Below are 14,472 nucleotides of genomic sequence, written 5' to 3'. Positions count from 1 at the left end.
TATATTCTGTAAGAATTAAATCCTCTGAAACTTACAGCTCAGTGCATGGTCCTGTTTTGTAAATGCTTTTAGTGTATGTGGGAAAAGAAAACGTATTCTGTAGTGGTTGTATGCACTGTATTGAGTTTCCTACTCATTTTCGTCTTCTATATTCTTTTTTTAATCTTCCGGTTTGGTTTGGTTTTGTCTGTTTGAACTATTGGTTATTGATAGATTTGTCTGTTTTGTAAATTTGTATATATTTTGAGGCTACATTAATAAATGCATAAAGTATAGAATTATCTCGTGAATTGAACCTGAATCGAACACTTACGTTCACCTTTATTGCAAATACTGCTTTTAATTTTAGACTACATGTGGTCTAATAGTAATATAGTATCGGTTTGCTTTGATTTAGTGTGAAGAAGCATCTTTTTCTGAGTTTCATACTTTACGTATCCTTGTTTTAATACATCTCTTTTAGGGACGCCTGGGTGGCTCAGTTGATGAAGCATCTGCCTTTGGCTCAGGTCATGATCCCAGGGTTCTCGGATCAAGCCCCACATTGGACTCCTTGCTCTCCCTCACCCTCTGCCTGCCACTCCTCCTGCTTGTGTTCTCTGATAAATAAAATCTTTAAAAATATATGTCTCTTTTATTTTTTTTTAAAGATTTTATTTATTTATTTGACAGAGATAGAGACAGCCAGCGAGAGAGGGAACACAAGCAGGGGGAGTGGGAGAGGAAGAAGCAGGCTCATAGCAGAGGAGCCTGATGTGGGGCTCGATCCCATAACACCGGGATCATGCCCTGAGCCGAAGGCAGACACTTTACCGCTGTACCACCCAGGCACCCCTAAAAATAAATGTCTCTTTTAAACACATATATTTGAGATATTTTTAACCCAGTCATATAACCTCTACAGATTAACAGGAACATTTACTGTAGTTACATTTAATGTAATTACTGATATGTTTGGATTTAAATCTACCATTTTAATAAAGTTTCCCTTTTTGTTCTGTTGCGCTTTTTTGTTTCAAGTTTTTATTTAAATTTTAGTTGGTTAAGGGGCACCTGGGTGGCTCAGTCTGTTAAATGTCTGCCTTTGGCTGAGGTCATGATCCCAGGGTCCTGGGATGGAGCCCCGCATCAGGAGTGGGACTGCTGGGTCACGTGGTGACTCTACGTTGGGCAGTTTGAGCTACCAAACTGTTTTTCAAAGCAGGTGCACCAGTTGGGGTTCCAATTTCTCCACATCCTTACCAACACTTGCTGTTGTTTCGTTCTAGCAATCCTTGCAGGTGTGAAGTGGTTTTTCATTATGGGTTTGATTTCCATTTTCCCAGTAACGGTGAGCATCCTTTCCTGCACTTACTGGCCATCTTGTATACCTTCTTTGGAAACATGTCTATTCAAATCCTTTGCCCTTTCAACAACAGGTTTACTTGTCTTTTTATTGTTAAGAATTCTTTATATATTTTGGATAAAGTCCCTTACCAGAAATAGGATTTGTAAATATTCTCTCCCCTTCTGTGGGTTGTCTGTCCCCTTTCTTGATGGTCTCCCTGAGGCACTCATTTATTCTGACCAACGTTACTTTTGAAGAAATAAACACCGCAGAGGGAGCTGAAGCTCTCTTTTTGTCACTTTGTGACCCATTTTTTCTCCCTGCCTTCCCAGGGGTTACCACTATTCTGAACTTGACCTTTGTAATTCCCTAGCTGTTGGTTTAATTGTGTGAAATACGCCTAACAGAACTTACACCATCTTCACACCCTGAGGCTTACAGGTCAGTGGCACTGCGCACAGCCACACTGCTGTGCTTCCGTCACCACCATCCATCTTCAGAATCCTCATCACCTTGCAAAAGCAAAACTCTGTCCCTAAACACTAACCTCCCACTTCTCGCTCTCCCTCAGCCCCGTCACCACCCTTCTGCTGTCTGTCTCTATGAATGATCGAAGGATCCCTTAGGAGTAAATCCCAGTTATTTGTCCTTTTGTGACTGGCTTATTTCACTTCCCACAAGGTCTTCAAGGCTCATCCACGTTGTAGCAGGTGTCAGAATTTCCTCCCTTTCAACGGCTGAATCATACATCCCCTTGCATATTACAGATACCACATTTTGCTTGTCCATTCATCTATCGGTGGACACTTGTTAAAAATTTGTGTCTTGCCCAGTGGATGCTTCCACCTCATGGCCCTGCAATCCCCGAGGGCCTCCACATCCTCACCTTGTGCCGGTAGAAGGGGACTGAGAACCTGGGGGGGATGCCCCTACTCCTTTAGCCTTGGTCCAGGAACGAGACTCATTCCTCACTCATGGTCCATTGGCAAGAACGAGGTACCTGTGTCTTGGTGCAAAGGTTGGCATGCTTGGCTCCTGGCTTTGCACCTCCTGCCGGTGATAACCCTAAGCTACAAACTTCAGCTGTCTCAGCAGTGCCTACACCAAGCAAGCAAAGAGGCGGCAGAATGGACAAGGACAAGGAAGCAGGCCTCTATGGCTTGGTTTCAGGAGCTGGGCTTTTTCCACCTGGAGAGGGCCAGGCAAAATATTACAGAATGGCAGAAGAAAAATTAGGCCTTCCAAAGACTCAGATACTAGGTATCCTCAAGCAGGAGCTAAAAGCAGAGAGAGCGTGTACATGCATGAACACTTCCTTGGGATGTGGTTAGACCAGCTCATGGAGTCTTAACCTGGGTCAGGAGTGGAGTGTTGTCTACCGACCCCTGATACAGTCTGAAGGTTTGTACAGGCACATACCTTTCTTCTTGAGCTTTCTGAAGGTTCCAAGAATTCTCTGACCCACCAAGAAAGTTACAAACAAAACTAAGGTGTAAAATTCCTTCCCCACCCTGGAAGTTGCTGAGTGAGGTCTAAGCAATCCATCAGAAGGAGCTGGTTCTTTGAAAACACTGACCACATTATCAGGCCATTTTGGTTTTTGCTTTTCTATTTGGTTAATTATAAAGGCAAGTTTCCCCACCCAAACCCAGAAATCAGTGGTAAAAATAAGAACAAAGGAAAAACCTCTACACCGCATCATAAAAACCTGTGAGCACAGCAAGGTGTGTCCTGGGGGAGGGAATGGACAGAGGCCCGACCATCGAGGGTCAGATGGAGTTATGGGAGCATGGAGGCCGCCATCCCTTCAGCCTGCCGGCCTCCTCTGGGTCGTCACCAACAGGAACACGGCACACAAACGTCAGTACAAGAGCTGGTAAACCGTGGCACTGTTCTTGGAGCCCGTGACCAGATACTGGTTGTCAGAAGACACATCACAACACAGGACGTCCGTAGGCTCCTCTACCTACAGGGAAGGAGGCCAGTAGAGTGACCATAGGCAGGGGCCAGGCACGGACCACAGATGAAGGCCTCACTTGGGGCTGTTTCAAGGCCAAGGACAGACCTGAGGCTCGGTCTGGAGACAACAGGGCAGGTGTCAGGGCTGACAGTGGAGCTCATGAGGTCACAGAACCTTGAGTCCTCACTCCCCTGGATCTAGTAAATGGTGCCAGATACCACCCCAGAGGTATTTTCCGGCACTGTCCTTGGGACCTGACCCCCTGGGATCTGGGTCTGTGAGCTCTGAGAGCCTGGGTTTGCACATCCCTCCTCCCAATACCTGAAACAACCTTTGTAGAGAAGGTGCGGCTATGCAGTGGATCGCCTCGTCCAGTGCAGTCACAAAATAGCTCCCTGATGAAGGAAAGGCAGGTGGAGAGGCCAGAGACCAAGCTTGCATTCCGGTCCCAGCTCCATCCGCAAGGTGACTAGGGAAAGAACAGCTCTCTCTCTGGCTCAGTTTGCCATCTATAAAGACCGGAGACAAGAGCCAAACCGTTCCCTCCTCTGGCCCTACCCTCCTGCCACACACAGGATGGTGCTCAGTACCACTGCACAAAAGGACCATCAGATGTGGCCTCGTGCCTCTTTTGCCTGCGTGTGTCTCCAGGCTGCTCTTCTGTGTAGGAAGACGCGGTTACAGAGAGCTAGAGAGAAGAGGGATGTGGACAGAAGGCAGGCAGGGCGCCAGTCCACTGAGGGAGAGGCAGTGGTGGGGAAGGGGGATGTGGGTGCAGAGATGAGAGCGGCAGGGAAATGGACACCTGGGTCTACTTGGCCGGGCTTGGGGGTGAGAGAGGGAGGAACATAGCCTGAAACAAGGCTGGGCCCAGACTCTGCAGAGGAGCAAGCATCCTGGGGTGGGACAGGACCCTAGAGGGGTCGCCTGGCTTCCACTCACCACAGGAGGCAAACTTGAGGCTGTGGTGGTTGACGTATTTATGAAGGACTGCCTTAAACTTCTCCCTCCGGTGCGTGTGGAGAATTATGATATCGCTTGTCCTCAGGCCTACTAGCACCCACTCCTCGCTGGGGTCGTGGGTAATGCTAAGGATCTGTTTGGAGGCAGGGCCGAGTCTGCACTTCAAGCTGCCCACACCCACATTCACGCCCCCTCGTGAAACGCAGCCCCCAACTCCCAGCCACGGGGACTGCCCTCAGCCCACCGATGGCTGCCCAGACACCTCATGCCGTAAATCGTGCTGCTGCAACCTCTGGTAGCTCCTCAGGTCCCAGGAATAGAGTCTGGTGTCTTCACCCCCCGTCCAGAACTTATTGCCTGCGATGTCCACACAGCGGGAGCCATATTCAGGGACCTCGTGCTTCCTGGCGGGAAGAGAACTCAGAGGTTCACGCACTGGCTAAACACTGGAATGTGTCAGGACCAGGAAGCCCCCAGGAGTCCCCTACATCTATTCCCCACTCGGGTTCACCTAGTTCTGCTGCACAGAAGGGCGAGGGACGTCCAGAAAGGGACACAAGCCTTCCCCAAGACCTCACTCCAGCTCTCCCCTGGGTCATACCTGATCAAGATTTGGTTCTGCAAATCCCAGATCTCGACAAATCCTTTGAAACAAGCCAAGCAGAGCCGGGCATTGGAGGAGAGAGCCAGGGAATAGCACATGGGGCCCGTGGAGGCCAGCTGGGCCCTGACGCGGGGTGTGGGGGCCAGATCCCACAGAGTCAGGTTCCGGGACAGACCCCCAGTGATCAGGCGCTGCTCGTCCGGGAATAGCTTGCAGGCGAGGACACAGTTCTGATGGTCCTGCAGGGACAGTTCCTGCCCTCACGTCACCTCTCTCGAGGCCCAGGCTCCCAGTCCCACGGCAGTGGTCACGTCTGGGTTCCCCCAGCCCTTCCCGAACACCCCTCACCTGCAAGTCCAGCTGGGCCTGCGGGGCCTTGTTGCGGGCATGCAGGGCGCTCTCGTCCCAGACCTTAATGTAGCCGTGGCCACACGTGTACACGTGGTGAGTTGAGCCGCTGATGGCAATGGCGTAGACTTTCTTTCCGTGGCGGAGCCTGCCAACCTTCCAGCACCTCCGGGGGACCCTCTGCCTGACCACCGCTTCATCTGGAACAGGAGGCTGGGGAGAGGAGAAAGCGGGTGCCCATCCAAAGGCACAGCCGGGGCCTACCGTCATCCATGGGCGAGCGCCTACCCGGCCCTCTGACTGAACTCCTGCCTGTTCACCCGATGTTCTGACACAATGCTGTGCGCCGGCTCAGAGCCCTAAAGGCCCTACACAGTGCTGGTGAGAGCAGGGCAGCCGAATTCCAGGGAAGCGGGGAGCTGCAGGACACCCCCCAGCTATGGCAGAGAGAACGAGGACACATCGCATGCCCTCCCCTTTCCTTACTAGCGTCCTGTCTGGGGTAGCGAGGAAGGCAAAGATCCCAAGTGTAGAAAAAATAAGACACTTACAAATGCCCTGAGGAATGACCAGACTTCTTCACTGGGCGGAGGCGAAGGGCAAGGCCGGCCTGCAGGGAAATATCACCGCCCACCCGCTCACAGAGAGGGAGGCCCACAGCCAGAGAACCGCAGGATTCAAGGAGACGGCTGCTTTCCCAACACCAGGCCTGGCACCTGGTCCCCCATCCGAGGCCCGCCTCGGGCTGCCACCTTCCCCGCCCACACATCCCAGCTGGGACTTACCAAACTCGGGTCCTGGCAGGAAGCTATGACACATGGACGGGGCGGGGGGGGGGGATCGGGGGGGATCAGGGGGACACAGTGTGATCTGGAGAACTCTGTGCTAGGACCCTCTCTCCCCAGGACAGCTGCCCCCTCCCACCCCCAGTCTGGTTCAAGCAAGACCTACCTGGGGTCCAGCTCTGCTGCTGCTTCTGGCCCCGCCTGGGGGAGCCAAGTGGCCTGGAGCTCAGATGTGCCTGGAGTCTGGGGGACCCAGTGCTGCGGGGTCCCAGTGGTCATCTCCTGATAAACCAGGCCATGCTGCGTCAGGGAACTGGGGGGCTGCTGGGACATCCCATACACCCCCTCCAGGTGGGATTCTGCTTGGTGCTCATGCTGGGAGGAAATGCCAGAGCTTTCTGGCACGTTCCTCCTCTCCTCTGCTTCATCATAAATACTGAGTATACTAAACAACGCCTCTTCCTTCTCTCTACTCATGTTCTCAGATCAATGAAGTCCCTGAGCCACCCGCTTCTGGGGCTGGAGAAAGGAGCCCATCAAACAGCGCCTGGGCGACCAATTCGTCCTGAGCCCCTGCAGCAAGAGAGAACACATGCAGATACACAGATGCGCACTGTCTGGGGTCCATTTACAAGGCTCTGAGCACACCTGTTAGCAAGAGGATTCAGAAGATTCGTTGCTGACCAGTGTTTTATTCTAAATATTAACAGTGATGTGTCAAGGGTGAAAGTGTCACAGACATTTTGAGACGTTAGTAGCAGGTGTTATGTTTTTCCTTCCAGACACACAGATGGCATTTCCAGTCCCTACAAAATCAAAGTCACCCTGGAGTCTGGCAGCATACCTCTCCACTGGGAGCTCATCCCCAGCGTAAACATGGGGCAACAGGAAACCCCACTCACATCACAGGCTCTTTCTCTGCCTTGAGGGGGCAGCATGGAAGAACCCGGAGGTGTCATGCAAACATGAGGTTCTGTTTGGATGGAGCAAGGTCCCACCATGATGGAGAGGTTGGCTGGTGGGGATATTCGTCTCTCCCACCCTACGGGGTAATTAAGAGAACTGAATGGAAGCAGGCGTGTAGAACACACAGCATTATGGAAGGCTGGCGGCACCCCTCCTTCAACGGCGGTGAGTGCATTCATCTGTGGACCATGCGAGGGACCAGAGCTTTGAGGATGCAAGGCAGACCACATGCCTTCTTCCTCCAGGCTGCCCAGGGAGCCCTAGAAAGGGGCTGGGGGAGACCCAGCGTTCCACAATGGAGCACAGAAGCTCAGGGACACAACAACGCGTGGGGCTGGGGAGGGGATCTTCCCTATGGAACCAGTGCCTTGATGACCAAGCTCAATCCTTGGCTCCAAGACCCCCACCCTCCCCACCTGCTCTAGAGACGATGCAGGGCAGCTGTACAGCCAGACCCCACTACTCCGACACCTTGAGCTCTCGCTCTACATCTGTCCTTGAACCAAACACTTGGTTTGGTTAGCTGATCCCACTGCACCCTCCCAACTCTGACCCGCATTTTACAGATTTTAAAAACCGAAGCTCAGGGGAGGAAATAACTAGAAAGCACAGGGGAAAGGTTCAAAATCTCCCCCCCTCCCCACCCACCCTGCTCAGGTCTGGCTCTGAACAGTCTCCTTTCCAACCTCCCCGTGGGAAGGAAGCCCAACACCCACTGTGGATACAAATTCGGTTGCCCTCTGACCTAACACTTAAGTACAGCCAACATGATGTTCCAGCCAAAGCGCCATGTGTGACAGCAGATGATTGGACAAATCCCGAGGCCACAAGAAGGGCCTGGGGAGACGTTACAGGAGGTGCACCACCTGGAATAGGATGCAGCTGTTAGAACAAGGGCACATGGAGGATCAGGAAAATTCCAAGGTGTGTGAACGAGGGGAGGACTGGATCCAAGGTTCAGAACAAAGTGAACACGCAGCTTTGGTGTAAGAGGAGGATGGCAATTAGAACCTATCTTTGCATGTGTTTGTATGCACATTAACAAACGGGGAGGAGTGGCTGCCTTTGGGAATGCAGATGGCCACACCTGCAAGGAGGAGGGAAGTTCTGCCCCACTGACCTTGGTATAGTTTCTGCACAGGTGTGGCTGTTTGAATCTGAATTTGAAATTGCTAAACCCTGAGTCTTTCTGGACCAAATCCTCCTTTCTCATCTTCCCCCATAGGATAATTTGAGGTCCTCGTGATGCTTAGTTATTTGTTTAAACAATTTAACAAATTCACCTTAACATGCATCAGGCTCCTTTAAATGGGCGACCTGGGCTGGCCCAGCCCTGCTAGGGGAGGGGGGGATGCCCAGAGACAGACAGACAGACAGACGGACACACACACCCCCCAAGGATGATGAGGTTGGGCAGGGAGGGACAGGCAAGCTACCCTCGGGTAAAGCAGTGAAGCCATTTAGCCAGGATCTCACAAACGAAGAGGATTTCACCCTAACAATACAACAAGGCTTTCTAGAGAAAGCCAGAAGGAAGAGTCAGTATCAATGAAACCCCTCTGCTCTCTCCCCAGAGATGGAAATGCAGAGACCCCTCCCCTTACCAGGCAATTCTTGTGCAAGCTTCCATACAGAATGCTAGTGCTGGGCCGGGGGGAGGGGGGGTGTTCATCCTGCCCGAAAGGCAGGCCCTCACCAATCCCCCCCATGGCAGCAAACTCACCCCTGAAGGCAGAAAGTCAAACCCCGGAGAAGAGAAAGCCGCAAATTGAGACCTAACCGGGGCAGGGACCCTCCCTCCCACACCCAAGCACTGCCCCCTCCCCTGCAGGGCTGCTATTTTTAAACTTCAGCCTAATTGATAATCAAGCCCCGGGTCAGAACCTGGGTCAGGTGTCTTCCCGGGTGTGGCCATCACCTGCCTTTTCCAATTAGCCCCCTGTCCTTGGGAGAGGGAAGGGACGGGGGTCTGCCAAGGAAAGTCATGGCCAGGAGGCAAGATGGAGTGAGAAAGCTTTAGAGAGTAAGCCTTTGGATCGGGTTCAGGCTGCCCCCAAGAGCCAGTGTTTGTGCAGAGACGGGGAGCTGGCCGAGCTGTCCCCAAAAGCCACTGCACAGTCTCTTCTCCCGGTGCGTCCCCTTAGGCTGAAGGCTGGCGTGGGCTGAGGCCACTATGGGCTATGATGGGAGGAGAGGGGGGCCACCTTCGTCGCCCAGAATGAGCCTGGCTCTGTGACCGTTCCTCTTTCACGGGTATCTCTGAAAGGGAAGACTAGGGAGGCCTTTCTTCTCAGTGGCTGTCTCATCGGGCTGTTCTCACATTTGAGCACTCATCAGAATCCCCTGGAGTGCAGGGCCCACCCCAGAGACCCTGATTCTGTAGGCGTGGGGCGGGGACCCAGACTGTGAAGTTTAGGAACCTAGCAGTGTCTCGAAAGGGCTACAAGGAACACAGATGGTCCAGGACACAAGCCTGGGCCTCTCAGGGGCGGCCAGCCCAGCAGGGAGGAGCCCAACCCTTCCATCAAACTGTTGTGATTTGAAGCCCAGGCCTGCCACTTCCCAGGCAGCATGAGCTCTGACAAGTTGCCAGCCAGTGCCTCAGTTTTCTCCACCGTAAAATGGAGAGGACAAGATGACATCCTTCCTAAAGCTGGGGTCAGACCTGGAGGTTAATAGGGCTTTGACGAGGCCAGGTTTCAAGTAAATGCCCAGGAAGGGTGAGCAATTCTTAGGGGTCTGAGGAAAAGGAAAGAAAAAGAGGTGAGAGAGACCTTCCTGGTGGAAGGACCCCTCTCTCCGATGGCGGAGAGAGTTGCCAGAAGGGGCACAGGGTCTGGATCCTAATAAGCTGTATTGCAGGGCACTGGGCACACATTTCTAGGTTATTGCTGTCTATTTTCAGCTGCCCCAGGAGGGAAGTCATGTTTAAAGAAAACGAGGTTCAGAGAGCTTAAATAACTTGCTAAAGATCACACAGCAACGAAGGGCTAGAGTTAGGGTTTGAGGCCAGGTTCACACAACCCCACACGGTGCTCTTGTGGGCTGCAGGGAGAAGGAGGGTGCCAGGAACAGGGGGCCAGTTGGCTTCAGCAGCCTGGAGGGGGTGCCTTCTGTGCTTTCTTCAGCCAGACCCTGGAATGCTAAGATTTGAGTTGTCAGACATTGAGAAGAACACAAGTGGGGGTACAGAGTACTCAACTGAGACATTTGAACAAAAGAAATGGGGCAGCCTCTGAGGGGTACGGTGTCAAGAACAGTGGTTCTCAAGCTCACAGGCAAGTTAAAGTCCCCCGGGTGCTTACCTGCACTCAGATATCTTTGCCCTCCCCATTCCTAGCAGCAGGGCTGCGGACTGGGCGTCAGGATGGTTCAGAGCTCCCCCTGGGATTACAATGTGAGCTAAGGTTGGAGACCACTCAGGAGAGGGTCTTGCAGAGAAGGGAAACAGGACCATAGTGTTTGTGAGAGGGTAGAGGGAAGCAGGTGGGAGATATTCAGGAGGCTGGGGAGGGAGGGACAGAAGCGACAAAGGAAGACCCCTGTGGTCTTGGGAATGGTTGAGGTCAAGGGCATAGAAGGAGTTTAGTTTAAGATGGAAAGGGGAAATGACCACAAAAGGAATTTATAACCTAGATGAGGAAAGGACAGTTTTGCCCTATTGTCCCTCAGCAGAGCCCGTGGATGGAGGCACCCATCTTGAGCCCAGGCTGTCCCAGGTTTGGTGGCCCACAGGTGGGACCAAAAATGTGTGAACCACAGGTGGGGCTAGAGCTCCCAGGTGGAGGAGACAAACTGGGTCCAGAACCTCAATCAAATGCATCTGTGCACCCACCCACTCACCCATCATTTTTCCCTCCAAGTGGCCAGTGAGCACAGTTTGATTGCACCCCTGCTGCCCTGGGCTCTGAGGACACAGGGCTGAGCCTACAAACCTGGCCTTGACCCTTGTGGATTTCAGTCTTTGGGGTGAAACCGACAGTTGAATTGTGAATTACAAATCAGAGTGGAAAGTGACATGATGGAGTTAGGGAGGGTGTGACAGGCAAGCACAGAGAAGGGGGACACACCATATGCGAAAGGTCATGAAGGGTCAGTGAGGTCTGCGACATGAAGAATGAGAGGCATTTGTGGGGGAAGTGGGATGGAGGACAGCATAGGAGAATACTCTAGGTAGAGAGAATAGCAGGTGCAAAGGTTTGGAGAAGTGTATTTTAACAACTGGGAGAATTTTCTAGGGGCTGGAGCCCGGAGAGTGTGTTGTGGAGGCAGGGAGGGTGGGGATGTATGTTCCAGTCTAGGGAGCCCTGAAAGGTTCTGAGCTGGGGAAGACAGGATCAGACTTGGGTTTTGAAAGGACTTGGCCTGCTCTTGACTGGATAGAAGGGGGCAAGACTGGAGTCTGGACACCAGTTAAAAGCTGCCCAACATTAGTAGTCATCAGGGAAATAGAAATCAAATTCATGACGAGATACCACTTCACACCCACTAGGATGGATATAACAACAACAAAAATTACAGCCACTAATAAATGTTGGTGAGGATGTGGAGAAACTGAAATGCCTGGGCACTGTTGGTGGGAACGTGTCCAGCCCCTGTGGAAAACAGTCTGGCAGTTCCTCAAAAAGTTAAACTCAGAATTACCATATAACCTAGCAATTCCACACCTAGGTATATACCTGAGAGAATTGAAAACAGAGGCTCAAACGGATTTTTTTTACACCAGTGTTCACAGCAGCATGATTCACAACAGCCAAAGGGTGCAAACAACCCAAGTGTCCGTCAACGGATGGATAAGCGAAATGTGGTATATCCAGACAATAAAAGGGAATGAAGTACCAGTTCATGCTACAACATGAATGAACCTTGAAAACATGACACGAAGTGAAAGAAGCCAGACACAAAGGCCACATATTGTCTGATTCCGTAACACGAATTATCCAGGCAAACCCACAGAGACGGAGAGCAGACTAGTGCTTGCCAGGGGCTGGGGATGAGGGAGTGATTTCTTAATAGGGGGTTCCTTTTGGGGTGATGAAAAATATCTGAAACAAGATAGTGGTGATGAGTACACAACAGTGTGAACACACGTAACGCTACTGAATTAGACACTTTGATATAGTTAAAATGGCAAATTTTATGTTATGTGCATTTTACCACAATAAAGAAATAAAAACTGGCATTGTGTCAGAAGCTGAAGGCCTTGCAATTTCCCACAGCATTTATCCTCTTCCTTCATCCAGCAAACACCAGGCAGTTTAGTGGTGGTTTTCTTAACCTTTGCTCCGAGGACTAGAGCCAGCCGGTTGCAGGTACCCCTGCCCCCAGACACCGTGGCCAGCTATAGTCAAATGGCAGCTGGGGGCGGGGTGCGCAGCAGCACCCGGTGGGCAAACACTGAGCCCCGAGCTTGAATCACCATCAGAGTTTCAGCCTCCAGATCTTTATTTGGGCGGTGGAGCGCCCTCTGGTGGGAAACTGGAGAGTAACCCAATTCTAAGACGTTTGCGCTCCTAAGCCGTGCGCTTGCTGGTTGTGCTCATTGGATGGATCCCCAACCCCGGGAATTTATTTCTCTTTCAGCACTAGAGCCTCCCCGGGAATTCACCTGGACATCCGTTGTTGATGAAGATGTATAAGCCATATAAACACAGGCACGAAACACTCCTTCCCTTACTGACTCACTAACCTTATCCGCTCAGCTGAAACTATTCAACTATCAAGGCCCCCACTCCCATCCCCTACCCCCCAGAGACTTCGTGGTCCACAGGGTAAGGTCGTAAAACAGCCACTTCAGGTAGAGGTCTCAGAGAGCTGGTGGAGGACACAGCACAGGGCACCCAATGCTGGCTAAGGAGACCAGGGAGGCCAGCAAGGGGGATGTGGTGTTTGGCTCAGCTCAGTCTGAAGGCAGGGAGAGCCTTCTGGACAGAAGGGACACGGCAAAGCATGGCTAAACCCCTGCTCCCTGTTTACCTGGTCCCTGCGCTAACTCCTCCCCCACTGCCGTGGGCGGGGGGCAATTCACCATTCTTTACTGTGTGCCCTTCCCAGCAGAGCCCGGCTGTGGCTCCCAACTCCCTCATCTCTTGTCCTTCCTACCCACCTCACAGCCGTGGCCCTGCGTGGAACGCTTGGATCCTGCGGAACGCATTCCAATTTCCGTCCTGGATCCCCCTCTTACCTTCCAAGAAGGTCCCTGACTCTCGGGCCTCACAGTCTTCCACAGCAGCTCTACTTTGGAGTTTACAATATGCGCCTCTAAGATTTCCTGGGCGGGGGGAGGGGGTGGGATGAGTCGGGGGATTTACTGCTGGAAAAGTTTGCAACGCGCTGTCCTAAGCGTTCTAAGGGTACTTCGGACCCCGCCCTACCTGGCGTCTAAGGTCATGTCCACCCCACCCCCAACCTCGGCGGATCCCCAGGACAGTTTTTCACCAAGAGCTCAGACCCGGCTGCCCCAGGACTCTGCTCCAGGGACACCCTCGGGATCAGGGCAGGGAGGAGCCGTCCCGAGGCTAAGGGGCCGGGCAGCCTCACAGTGGCGGGTCTGGGCTTCCCGCCGCTTCGGGAGAGCGGCCCAGGCGTCTCGCGCCCTGCAGGGAGCGAACCGGCCACCGGGGGCAGCAGGGGGCCGAGGGCTGGCGACCACTGGCTGCCAATGGTTTCTCGCGCCCAAGTGCAGGTCGCAGGGCCCTGGACGCGCGCAGGCCCGACGCCCCTGCCCCTTCTCGCACAGAGGCCAAAACAGTGCCAAGGCGGGAAGGCGCACGCCCAAGCCGGCCGGGGAGTGAAGCGGCCGCAGAAGGCAGCCACCTGGCTCCCTACGCCGCGCGCGGTGGCCCAGGGCAGCTGGGATCCAGAGCCTCGGGTCCCCACCCTGGGAGCACGTGGGCCAAGGACTCGCAGGCCAAAGGCGGGTGGCCGACATGCGGAACGGGTGGCCTAACTGCCCCTTACCGTGGCTGGCTGGAGGAAGTCGGCTGAGCACCGCGACTTCTGCTGGTGGCTGGGCTTCGGCTGAGCTCGGGTGGGATTTCGGTGGCTGGCAGGGGGTGGGGGGTCACAATGCAGAATCACCGGAGCCACCCGGGCCTGGCAAAGCAGTGGCAGGGAGAGCTGGAACAGAAGGGAGGCTTGGGGGCCGGCTGCCTGAGGACAGGCGGCCGAGCCAGGGCCCAGCAGAGCGGTCTCAGACCTAGGGCTAGAGCCCCGGGATCCTGGGACGAGTTGGATTCGCTGGGGACCCCACGTGGTCCGTGCAGCGCCCGGGCCTGAGAGCTGGGGGAAGGGACTGCAGGGAGCTCTCCCAGCCCGTAGACTGGAGACTCGGGGAGAAGGCTGAGGTTCGCCTCATCTCCGGTTCCCCAGCACTGGTCAGCTTTGGCCTGTGGAAGGGGAAGGGTATCCTCAGTTCCCTATCAAGAGACAGGGTAGCACACAGAATGGGGTTGTGGTGTGGGGGAGAGTGGGGACCTCAGAAGCTGAGGTCCAGCACCCTCTTCTCACAACCCCCAGC

At 53.4% G+C, this 14,472-nt stretch overlaps 1 protein-coding gene across 1 annotated transcript; it reads right to left on the bottom strand.

Annotated features, from left to right (window-relative positions):
• Positions 1–2,994: 2,994 nt before the first annotated feature.
• TLE7 (TLE family member 7) lies at positions 2,995–14,034 on the bottom strand. The gene is made up of 11 exons (XM_019801511.2): positions 13,914–14,034; positions 13,138–13,224; positions 6,154–6,560; positions 5,988–6,010; positions 5,754–5,812; positions 5,203–5,415; positions 4,852–5,093; positions 4,513–4,654; positions 4,230–4,383; positions 3,609–3,682; positions 2,995–3,293 (listed from the first exon to the last, which is right to left on the bottom strand). The coding sequence occupies exons 3-11, from the start codon at positions 6,462–6,464 to the stop codon at positions 3,189–3,191; spliced, it is 1,323 nt and encodes a 440-aa protein (XP_019657070.1). The 5' UTR covers positions 6,465–6,560; positions 13,138–13,224; positions 13,914–14,034; the 3' UTR covers positions 2,995–3,188.
• Positions 14,035–14,472: the final 438 nt, after the last annotated feature.

Source organism: Ailuropoda melanoleuca, chromosome 12, assembly GCF_002007445.2.
Source record: "Ailuropoda melanoleuca isolate Jingjing chromosome 12, ASM200744v2, whole genome shotgun sequence".
In the NCBI taxonomy this organism is placed as follows: Eukaryota; Metazoa; Chordata; class Mammalia; order Carnivora; family Ursidae; genus Ailuropoda; species Ailuropoda melanoleuca.
Note: the sequence above shows the minus strand (reverse complement) of the source record. Positions and strands in the feature narration are given on the sequence as shown.